Source organism: Melospiza melodia, chromosome 3, assembly GCF_035770615.1.
Source record: "Melospiza melodia melodia isolate bMelMel2 chromosome 3, bMelMel2.pri, whole genome shotgun sequence".
Lineage (NCBI taxonomy): Eukaryota > Metazoa > Chordata > Aves > Passeriformes > Passerellidae > Melospiza > Melospiza melodia.
Window position 1 is genome coordinate 130,641,452 of NC_086196.1, and position 12,355 is coordinate 130,653,806.

The 12,355-nt window shown below is 34.8% G+C and overlaps 1 protein-coding gene across 3 annotated transcripts in view; it reads right to left on the reverse strand.

Annotated features, from left to right (window-relative positions):
- ASCC3 (activating signal cointegrator 1 complex subunit 3) overlaps positions 1-12,355 on the reverse strand; it is a 253,580-nt gene that overhangs the window by 63,616 nt on the left and 177,609 nt on the right. For all 3 annotated transcript variants that reach the window (XM_063153070.1, XM_063153072.1, XM_063153073.1), the window contains 7 exons: positions 11,885-12,053; positions 9,828-10,048; positions 8,371-8,456; positions 6,769-6,935; positions 6,495-6,640; positions 6,287-6,407; positions 4,141-4,283 (listed from right to left, as the gene is read on the reverse strand). In XM_063153070.1, coding sequence (XP_063009140.1) covers positions 4,141-4,283; positions 6,287-6,407; positions 6,495-6,640; positions 6,769-6,935; positions 8,371-8,456; positions 9,828-10,048; positions 11,885-12,053 — 1,053 coding nt within the window. The remainder of the gene's footprint in view (positions 1-4,140; positions 4,284-6,286; positions 6,408-6,494; positions 6,641-6,768; positions 6,936-8,370; positions 8,457-9,827; positions 10,049-11,884; positions 12,054-12,355) is intronic.

Consider the following 12,355-nt stretch of genomic DNA (forward strand, 5'->3'; position numbering starts at 1 on the left):
CATCAAAGAACAAGAGAAAGAAATGAAGAACCACTCTATTTACAGATGCAGTCTCCTCTTTGAGATGCACTGCCCATTCACATTTCTTGTCATGACGCACCTGTGCCTCAAAGCATGACCAGGACAAACTTTACAGATTGATGTCTAATGAAGAGTCCTTGCTCTTATTGCAGATGGCAAGGAAAACAGCTTCTGCTGCTGCTTCTTCAGTCTTTGCTGAAAAATAAACTCAGATTTGGGGTACATTGTAAGAGAGAGAAATTTTGGAATCCATGCGGACAATGCAACTTACAGAAGAATTAAAAAACATCATGAAGGCTCTAAAGGGAACTATTCTTTTTATCATAGAGACTGCCCACTCATACTCTGGATGAACTGTGGCACTGTTGCTTAAATCCTGAAGAATGTCTGCATGTGCAGTTGGAAAATGTAGGGGTAAGCGTTAAAACATCAGCTACAAATCCTGGTTAGTATGGTATTTCAAGCATCATTGGAGACTTCCCTGGCAAGACTAAAGTATATGTAATGCATCAGGTCTCTGAGTGGCCATTTCTTCACAAAAAAGCACACATAGAGCCTGAAGCCTAGTTGCATAGAATCTATGCAACAAATTTAACTATTTTAATCCAGCAACAGGCCCAGCAGAACTGCAAAACTGAGCAATACTGGAAACAACAATTTTCATTAAGTACTGGCCAGTTTTATGAAGATTGACTGATGTCTCAACTTTCTGAATGCCTTTCAACTTTCTGAATATTGTAATGGGTATGAGCCAAAACCTGCATATCAGACATGAAATTCAAGGAAAATGTCCAGGAAGAACCATTCCCAAAACCTAATGAAGCTGCCTATAAGACATCTATTTTTCAGTAGATGCCTGTATAACAAAATTCCTTCTTGACAATAATTCAGTTGCACCTGCTAGATAATGACTCCTTTGAGGGAAAGAACATCTTGCATGATTCTTGCATGATTCCTCCATGATCCTGCCAAGCTGTTATCTACTTTGGTGGCAACAGTTGAAGGGTTGTTTCTGTATGTCACTTATACACAAAAATATGTTTTCCAGAAGGTTCATGCAAGTTCATGTCATTTGAAATATAACTAATTGATATGCTGCCTGAATTTGATATTTTGAGCTGGAAGTGGATTTGCCTGCTATCTGAGAGAACTGTGAAAAGCAGCCTGGACGTTTGTGAACAGAATCATTCATCACAAGCTTCAAACAAGAGCCTGGTTTACCACCGCAGAGAGAATCTCTACAGAGAAGATGAGTGAAGCTAACGTGATGGCTGATAAACAGAGATCTAGTATTGCTAACAACACATTAACAAAGAGTCAGTACTGGTCTCTGCTGCATTCCAGTCTCTTCCCCACAAGGCCTGAATCTCTCTGATACCATCACAAAGAAGAACAAAGAAAAAATGTATTTAATGGCTGTAAGAATCTGTCTCTACCTCAACATCAGTCCTTTAGAAGTTATTATGGATGGCATTGTTAGAGAACATTTCAAGAAGCCTCAAGAAATCTACTGGGAAGGTCACATAAACAGATGAACTTTTAGCCATCATGGAGCAAACCCAATTACACCATTAAACAAAACTTACTAACAAGTTCTCAAAGGAATCTTATGCCAGCCAAAATTAACATTATGTATAATATGCATTATGTATAATAAGGCTGACTGAAGAAAAAGTAAGTCTCCCTACAGGAATAGTGGTGGTTGGCAAAAAAAAAAAAAAAAAAAAACAAAAACCTGAAAAACTGACAGGAAAAAAAATGTTGTTTAAAAGGCAATAAAATTTAATTCTTCTGACTGGTCCATTTTAGTCCCATATGGAATTGAGAAACTTTCCAAAATTGAGAAAATTTCCAAATTTTAAATTTTGGAAAAGTGCTTAAGACATGGAATGCCTGCTATGAAGTATTTGCTAGTTCTACTTTTCAAACTTAAAAATTTTATAGTAGTCTGGAGAGAATTTTGTCTATTTCCTGTCTAATTCTGACTTTAATATTACTTGAGATTAAATTTTAAAATTTAAACTCCCTAAATTATGATCAGTTTTTATTATTATTAGATTATTATAAAAAATTGGGTAGGATATATACTATGTATGTAGCACTACTAGAGCTTTGTCCTTTGCTTCAATGTCAAATGAAACTCAGGCTAATCATGCTCATTTAAAACACAAAACTACAAACTAGTCCCATAATTGCCCAAAGAAATGTCCACTTGAAATTGGGTACTTCAAACAGAATTGTGTTCTGCATAATAGTGATAAGATATAACAACTTAGAACTTAATCCTCAGTCTTTTACATTTACGTAATCAGAACTGAGTAACTTGGTAGGTATCTCATGCTCCAAACATTCAGCTTATTAATTCAAATACAAATCATATGCAAATGTTATTAAACTAATAAATGCAAAGTCTGCTTGTCCTTGTTGGCTCCTATTTCAAAACCTTCAGAGGCTTATTCTGAAACATGAAATTCAAAGACTCCTAATAGAAAACCCTTTTCCAGCAAGTGAAGAAGCTTCAGTTACAGTTCTTTTCAGAATAGCAGTAGCTCCCAGGACATGGGGAAACTGTTCATAATAATGCAAGTCATTTAGGGCAAGCTGCACAGTGCATATTCTAATTCTGGGTGAGATTACTGCAGTAAACCAGCACAAGGTACTAGAGTACTCCACTAAGTAATAATAACAACTTGGGTATGAAATGTTTCTATTAGGTTCAAGAAAACATTAAGTAGAGGCTATACAGCTAGAAAAGCACCATCAAGTTGAGATATGCTTTAGTAAGAGTGGTTTATCAGCCAAGATGGCCATTTTCTATTTTAAAATCCATCCAAAACAGAAAGGATGAAGATGTTATGCTTTATCTCTGGGAAATCCCATTTCATTTTTTGGCAAAGAGCAAACAAACACAAATAATACAATCTAGAAACTTATGCTTTTGGATATATAATATTTATAATTGTATAATATTATATATAAATGATCTATTTATATGATATATTTATATTCATATTTATATGACATAAAATATCCATACAGTATTCAAGTTGGATTTTATATTTATGATTCCTGCATTTTGCTGTGTTTTGATCCTAAATTATCACAGAAATTCCTAGTAGAAGATTTGCAATAAATCCAAAATCTAGTAAACCTGAGTATTGATCAGAAAAACCTGCTTTGCAGCAATGATATACTATAATCAGGACCGTTATTGCAGAGTAAAATAAATAATACTGCATTCAGAGCAGGTGCTGAACTGAGTGAATTAAATATAATCTGGTATACAGTTTGAAGAATACAGATAAAAGAGAATATTGAAAGGTTGTTTATTATATAGCCATCATTCACATTTTGCAGTAAACAAAAGAAGATTTAAAAAAAGAAGAAAATGTAATTAAAGACTATATTTCTTGAAAAAGAGTAAACAATGCTTTCTGCTAGCATTGTTTAACATCTAAGTGTTTGACTTTGCAGTCTTTATATGTAAAAAAATCTTGGCAGAAGGTTTCTTTACTTTTTTATATTATTGATTTATTTCATTGATATGCAAGACTGAAGCATTGCTAAATGATTGGTTCTGCAGTATATTTATCTATCTAGGAATATAGATGGATGCATGTATGTACATAGGTACATATATTCACACAGATATATATGCAAATACATATACTTAATGCATCTGATGGGAAGGATGATTTTTCTCTTAAAACACCGAAAGAGATTTGGTTTAGATTTCAGCTTAACATCTATAAGTCACAGATGTCCAGCTGTAAACTTTAGAGAGCACTAGCCCTCTCTTTTAGTCTTTGTCTTATCTTGGTATCAAAGACTTGCACCATGTGATATATGTTGTCTGGGACCATGGAACTAGCATTAATAAGATATGCAGGAAAAAACAAAGATAAAAGAGTTTGTGTTCTGAAGTTCAGCTCTTGCACAGACGCTTCTATAGCCTTAATGCTGTCACTACTTTTAATACATAGGGAAATTTAGCATATGCACAACTCTTTCAAGATCTACCCTCAAACGACTCTTTTGTTTCAGATGAATTTTTTTTTTTCAAACAAACATCAGTAAGATGGAAGCAAAGCACAAATGAGGAAGGTAAAATGATTCTACCTCTCTTTCATCCATCTTCAGCCATTGTTTGGGATCATCCTCTGTGGCCAGGAAAGCTATGAGATCTAAGGCAGTAAGCCTTGTCTGACGTCTGGATGACACAAAAATTAGAACAGGCTTGGCTGGAGAATGACTCCGAATTGCTGTTGAGCAAAACAGAATTTGAGAATTAGACCCCTTAATGACAAAAATGATAGTTTCCCTTTGCAATCCCATGGCAACTGATAGACCTCCCTGCAGATGACACTGAGGTATGTCTACTGAGCCTTTATTCTGCTGGATGGATTCAGCTGGGGTGAGAATATACCACCTCTGAACCAAAGGCCATAAAACTACATGTAGCTGAGTCTTCAGCTACTTCAGTGAACACTCTAAGCTAGTTAAGAGAAGCAGCTATAAAAAAAAACCCAACAAAGCACCACAAAATCTAGACAAGCTGTCGAGACTTCAAGCTCGTGAATTTTTCTATCTCAGCCTAAAAAGTATGTTAATGTTTTTTCTGTACTGCTGGGGGATGTTGTCTCAGACTCAGTGCCATGAAGGTCTAAAATTTGCTTTCTGCCTGACCCAGAGCTCGAGCTGCATAAACTCATGCCAGCCTACAGAGGATCACTTCAATCTACCAATATCAGAAAAAGTAAAAAAAGCAGAAAATGACTTTTCAATAGCTGCTGTGAAAGTGGGCATTACAGTACAAGAGAACTTGGTTTCTGTGCCAACTAACTAGTCCAATATATTTAAACCTGTTATGATATATTGAAACCAATTAGGTTTTAGGATTTTTTTTAATAGCATTTTCTTGCTCAGCCCATTTTTGAAAAGTTTCAGGTTGCAGGGAAATTTTTATGGTCTCAGGAATAAGTATTGCCATGAAAATGCTACAATAACCTTGACTGTATCATGTCAAACAAGTTGGGAACAGAGCGTGCAATAAATCATATTTATACAGATTTTCTAACATCAACAAGCACTAGAAGTATAAACAGGTGTACCTAGAATTTCAAATACTCCCTCTAAACCACTTATAAATCCATTTGTGTGTTTTCTCATGTAATTCTCATTCAAGCAAATTAATTTATGTATTGTTAATTTCTGAACACTATTTCATACTGCCCACCAGCACATATTATTACTCAGTTCATGAACACTACCCAGCATGTGCTCCTGCATACACACACACAGTGCAGTTGAGAAATTATTGAAATGGGAAAATTCATGTGTATTTATATCTTACAACTATATATGCCAATATATCTAAATATTTTAAAAGACCAACATCTAATGGATTTTTGTTGCTCCAGGAACAGGTGTAGCAGAACAGCCAAAGACAGATTTATTGTTCATTAGTGTTTTTGTACAACGCTCTTGTGGAGGTGTAAATAATCCGAGCTGTCAAGATTGGTCTCTAGTCCACAATCAATACTTTGCTTCTGTCATAAGGCTAATTAAAGCAGCTAAAAAGTCCCCTCACAAATGTCACCTCACAATCAACAGCAGTTCACACCACAAAATTTATTTTGGAGGTTATTTTTAATTGATATAATAAATATTCCTTATGTAACCAAAACAAAACATGTTCAAATAAAATACAAGAGAGCTTTTCTTAAATCTATACTGCTTGCCAGCTTGGTTAAGAATAAAAAATTGGAAACAGAAGCATATCTGGATGCACTACAAATTTTGAATTTTATGGTTATTGCTTTGAAACTAGAATTATAGGAGGTTAGCCTGACTTGCAACTTCTGTTCACAATTTTTTTAATGCTAACATGCAGTGGTCCATATGCAAATACCTCAGCAGATTAATAATATGAATGATTTTATTGCTTTCTAAATTTCCAATATTTTTACACAAATATTTCTTTCTGGTGTCAAACACTAAGAGAAAACACAATTTATTTCCCCTTCCCTAACACTAATTTTATTCTTCTGTTCTAAATACATGACATTCCTCTTTCACATGTTGCATTTGCAGCACACTTTATGTTTCAGACAAATATCTTTGGGCCATTAGCAGAGCAGATTCTCCCAATACACGCCAAGAGTACATACACTAACACATGTTGCAAATGTGCTGCAAATGAACTGTGCAAAGTCCCTTTTTCTTTTAGAGAAAGGAAGAAAAGGTCTAGGAGCTGGCTGCTTACCCTGAAAAGCAGGTTTGTTCATGCTGGCCATGCGAGGACAGTAATGCTGGCCAGGGAAGCCCTGGATGTGCACCTCCAGAGGAACTGGGCGCACCGATGGTCGGAAGTTGAACAGACCCATCTACAAGAGAAGATTTTGTTCAAGTTTAACCTTGAATTCTCTCACCAATTGCTATTTTGTTTTCCTGCACGAAAACATTTTTCATACCTGATTAATGTTTAGCCAGTCAGCAAGGTCTCTGGCATTTGCTAAAGCAGTGGACAAACCAACCACTCTCACTGGCTTCTCAGTGTGAGATGAGATAAAGTTTGTTCGAGACACAATGACTTCCAACACTGGGCCTCTCTCATCCCCTAGGAAATGAAAAGTAAATGGAAAAACAGAGACAAAGGAAAGGTTCAGATGTCAAGAAGTATATTCACATCATAAGTACCTTCAAATTTAGCAGGGATTGTGATCAAAAGCAGTGAAACATGCTCACCTAGAAGATGGATCTCATCTATGATGAGAATGGCAACTTTTTGAACATAGCTTCTGTTCTGCCAGCTTCTGCTGACACCATCCCACTTCTCTGGGGTAGTAACAATCAGGTCAGCTTGGGCAATAGCTCTCATATCAGGAGTCACATCTCCTGTCAATTCTACAACCCTGTAATTAAGGAGGACAGTGTCTTGGCTTCACAAAGCTTTACAACATCTTAATGTTAAAATATTTACATTTTAACTTAAATTCTTAAAAGAGGGGAGAAACAAAATTAAGCAAAGTAATTTTCCTTTTTGTCAAATACATTTAATAGGATTTTCAAAATTATTTTAAGTAAATAAACCTGCCTCTTTGTTTTCCTAGTAAATACTGTATAAATAGCAAATATCATTCCTTAGCAAAACCATATAGAAAGAAGAGGAAGAATATGAGTCCCAACCAACAGTTAGTTCTTCAAAATGAAGATAACATAATACTGGTATGATGTAATGTGAACCATAACATCCTGTCACAGACAGGATGAAAGCTTTCATGGAGGCTACCAAGTTGCTGCCTGCTGCTCTGCATAGATCTCTGGTTTGAATAATAAGGATAAACTGCAGTGTGGATTGCATTTGTTGGTGAAGGTCCATTAAGACTGGTGCAGAGATTAGCCTCAGATTACTTTGTGAAGAAAATGAGCAGATTTTTTCCAATTGTTTGCAGCATTTGTGATGACCCATCATTTTAGATGGATCCATTATAATGGGTTTTAGACATTTCAATGACACATTCCAAACCCAGCTGAACATCAAACAAAAATTCCTAAAAGTAATGTGTATATTCTGTTAAAGATTATAGTCACAAGTAACTGTAAATTTCAAAAAAAGAAATAGTGTCATAAAATATTTTATCTCATTTCTGTGATAACAACAGGAATATTACTGATAATTTCATGGACACAGAGGAGCATCTCTTTCTCTTGTGGTGTGCTTTGAGCTTAACTTAGGAAAAAGTCTATATTTGGAGAAGTTGAAGGCCCTAAATAATGCATTCTATGCATAAAATTTTTAATTCAGGACACTATAATTTTGGAAAGCATCAACATGACTGATATACCTTATAGATCATAAAGTAATGGCTGAACTTCAACACCTGGGAAGATCAGCAAGAAATTAATGTTACCAAGGAATAAAATTATATTAATTTATATATGAAGGACATAGTGTGACTACTATTATACAGTTCATGCAAGTCCTGTATGTTCCTTGCAGCTGAGGTTTCTAAGGAGAGCTTAGTTTGACTTACATTTTCAATCTCCAAGGATATTGTGGAGTGAAATCTGAGCTTTGTATTTTTTATACTGACAAGGAAGGAGAACGAAAATAGCTGGGTATCAAAGTGCATCCCTTTCTTAGCTCTGATTTTGATCTATCATTTTTGATCTCAGTTTTGATCTATCAGTGACCATTGATAGAGCTTTTCAAGTACTAGAAATTTGAACGACAGTATAAAACCAAAACCCTTTTTTAAATACTCATAAGTATTTTGAGATTTTACTCATACGAGATGAGCTGCTCTTTTGTTTCTCATTTCTCTGATTAGGTAAGGAGAAACATACTTTTTACCAAGCTTTTCTTCAATCCTGACTTTCCAGTCCTCAATCCTCTCACGGACAAGCGCTTTCAAGGGTGCAATGTACACTGCCTGCAAAAGAAAAGGCACAGAACTAGAAGTAAAACAAGATACCTTTATTAAAGTGTACCTAAAACACACGATATTTGTGAGATTTGAACATACTTATAATCCATAAAATAAATAAGGTCTGAGTTCCTGAAATGACCTACATCAGGATTATATTTAAAACAGACACAACGCCTGAAAATAATGGTTTCTTTCCTGAGCAATTAAGAATATTTAGATAAGGAATAATTTCTTGAAATTGAAGTATTTATCACACCTTTTAAAATCCAAAACCCACTTAGGTAAATAATGGCTTTTGTTGCTATAACTATAAAATCTGCACGTTAAAATTCTGGAACAGAAATAATCTGAATTTCTGGCAAGCAATATCCTACCTGATTTCTAGTTATGTCATTAAATTAATAAAAAATACCAATTAAGTAAAAAAGCTGATTATCTTAAGCAAAATGTCACAATATTTTTCTCAAAGAAGCCTGCAGTGCAGAGGGGAATATGCTTACATGTACAAAACATATTTACTTATAGATTTATGGTTAAAAATTCTAAAGCTCTTGAACAATGAATAAACTGCTACATGAAGAGTTCACATACATTCTTTGAAATATATAGCCAGGCTTCAAGCTTTATTAAAACCTAAAAGATGCATTCCTTAAAGAACTGTCTATTTTTTATGTCTCACAGATAAGTTGAAAGTGTATGAGTGACTTGTTTACCTCAATTGCACTAAGAAATTACATGAAGATATTTAAATTCAAAGATGATTAAGGAATTTATGCACAGAATTTCTGTTAATGGAAAGGTTATACTTTTTAAAAAAATCTCCCAGCCAGATACAAAGATTTTTTAAAGACTTTAAATCTAAAATGTGGTTAACTAAGACAATATGGCTAAGTTGAGAAGCAGATATATATTCACTTTGAAAAGAAAGCTCCAAAGGCTGAGTTGTTCAGCTTTTAGGCAATTTAAAACACAGGGGGGAGCTGGAACAGAAGATTGGCTTGTAGTAATTAATTGCAACTTATTTGTTTAAATAACAGAGAGACTGGGCGAGCTGCAGTCCCATGGAAGGGAACTAATACCTATAAAACAATACCACTGCTAGTATAAGGAGATTAAAGCAGGAAATGCTGTTAAGTAAGGAAGAAAAGGAAATCCAGCATGCCTGCATGTCATTTTTGTAGATTTAACTCTGGCTGTCAACTGATTAAAATAAATAGTTAAAATAAAAGCATAATGCACACAATGCACTACCATTTTGTATGCACACATATATAAATTGGAGAAAGTAAAATTCAGTTCCCCACAGTCCTTCTAGACTCGTTTATTACTGAGATGCTCATAACAAAATGATTCCAGTAAACCTGTTTTACAAACCTTTGATGTGGGATACTTGTTAAAAACTCTAAAGATGGCTAATTCAGCTGCAACCGTTTTTCCAGAACCTGTAGGAGCTCCAAGAAGAACATTGCAGTCTGTGTGATAGAGGGTATGGAATATCTGTGTCTGAATAGGGTTGAAGTGTGTGAATTTGTACAGGACTTCATATTCAGGATGTCCCAAGGCTGTGATAGGCAGAGGCTGAAGATCCAGAAGCTCTAAAACCACAAAATAATAGTAAGTGGATGACAAGAGATGCCATGCCATGACATAGCTTGTTATGAAGATAAATATATTAAACAGTAATTTAGTGAAAAACAGTTTACATTGAAAAATGTTTTACTTAGTATCTCATATGACAGAGAGTACACATTTGGGTAATTGCTTACTTTGATGAAGAAAAATGAAAAGTTGTTTTATAGCTCTGCAATAATTCTGCAAGTAATTTTGAAAATCTGATTTGAAAATCTGATAGCTGTGTACCAGCTATTAGCATATTCATCTTTTTCTTATACCCGTTTTCTTTTTTTCCACTTGTAGTAAGTTCTAAACTCATTGTGTTAGACTATATGTATGTCCAGCTTCTTATCATAACAGAATGTGGAGTATTTCAAGTTCAAGGGAAAAAATCTTTTTAAGAAGGAAGGATTCTTTGGAGTTTCCAAGTTGATGGAGAAATACAAATCAGATGAGTACAGCTAAATTTTGCATCTTATCCTTTAAATATATAATTAAAGACATAATCTTAATAAATAAACAAACATCTTTTCAATATATGATTCTCAATATATCTTGAGGGCATCTGCTATCCAAAGAATTAGAGATTGTGGAATTTGCAAGATGATATATATAACCAGATTGAATTTGGAATCCTACCAAATTAAGGAGACTGCAGTGATTCTGCTATGCAGATGCTTGCTTTGAAGTTTGGGTTTGGTTTTTTTTTTTGTGGCTGGAGGTCTCCTTGTCTTTTCAGGGTGCTTCACATTAAGGTATGATATGGGAGTCATAAAACCTACTGAGGCAATGATGCCTAATATTCTTCACATGCTTTTCACTGATACCTTATGGCTGTTTTATCATTCCCACAGAAACAGTGATTTCTTGGGCTCTGTTGAGGAGAAAGAAGGGTTTTTTTGCCTAGCAGAGCCTCTACGTACTTCATTGTTGAGTGGGAACCAGATGGGAATTGAAATCAATTACCATAAATCCTGGAGTCTCCATAACTGGTGATGTGTAAATATCTTTCTGTTTCTTCTGAATAGTAGTCAGTGATCAGTCAATTAGATAAAAAGGTTACACATGCTTTTCCAGACAGTGTAGGTACAGTACAACAATAGCTAAACACTTCACAAACACATGTGAATTTATGCACGCCAAAGGACAACACTGTATGAGAACTGTGCATTTCTGAAGGCACTCAGCAGACTGCTAGATGAGCCAAGTGTAATTACAGAGGAAAGGTTTTACAATGACATCAGCCCCAATGAATGTAAAAAGCAATTTATGTATCCAGAAAAAAAGAAGCAAAACACAAACATATGCTTCTGTGCCAAGTGTTAAAAAAGGAGGGGGAGGGGAGGGACACCACTTGATGAGATGAAATGCATGTTCAGTGCTGCAACAGTTCTTGCTATGATAAACATTTCTTAGCAAAAGTAGAAAAATGTTTCATATTTGCAAAATTTTCTTTGTTTTTTCTTTGCTGAACACCATTTATTAGACAGTCTAAGATTATTTTTAGCCAGTCCAGAAGAAAGGTATTGCTTGCAAGGACTAAGCTAAGACATATCAACACAGAGATTTGCTTAGTTTCATATAACAGGTTCAGTTTTCTTATGGTTTATAGAGAATCTGGAATAACTAAGATGAAACCAAAATTCTTTCATTTTGTTCAGGAATTGAAAAGCTTAGAAAGCTGGAGAAGAAATATCACAAAGTGAAATTCCAGACATTATTCTGCAATGAAGCAGAAGTAAGTCTTATTGCACTACCATAAAAAAACCCAATATGAGCAATATTAATTAAAGCAAAATTATCAAATTTGAAGTTACCTGTGTGGGGTGGATGTCTCTCTGGAAGAATCAAATGTTGAAAATTTATGATACATACAGCCTCTGCTCCTAACCATCTATCAGACACAGCTCGAATGTAATATTGAGAAGGAAGAGGTTCAAAAATTGGGATTGTGAACACCAGCAGCTGAGGCTCTTTAGTAATGACCTAGTGCAAACATGTAGAGAATAATTACTGCACAGAAAAATCAGTAACTTGAAAAATCACAGTTTGCCTCACTTCCATAAGCATTGCTGACACAAAACAATAGAGTATGTGTGCAAATATTTACATCTTTATAAAATATTTTACTGTCTGGAATGATTTTTTTTTCCATAGTCTTCCAAAGATGAAAAATAACGCTGGCTTTTCATCTTGTTCTTTAACAGACAAAACCATTATAATCTTTCTACATCACCTGAAAATAACTGTCCCAGCAAAGGAGGAAGAGAAAAAGGGACATTTGAGCT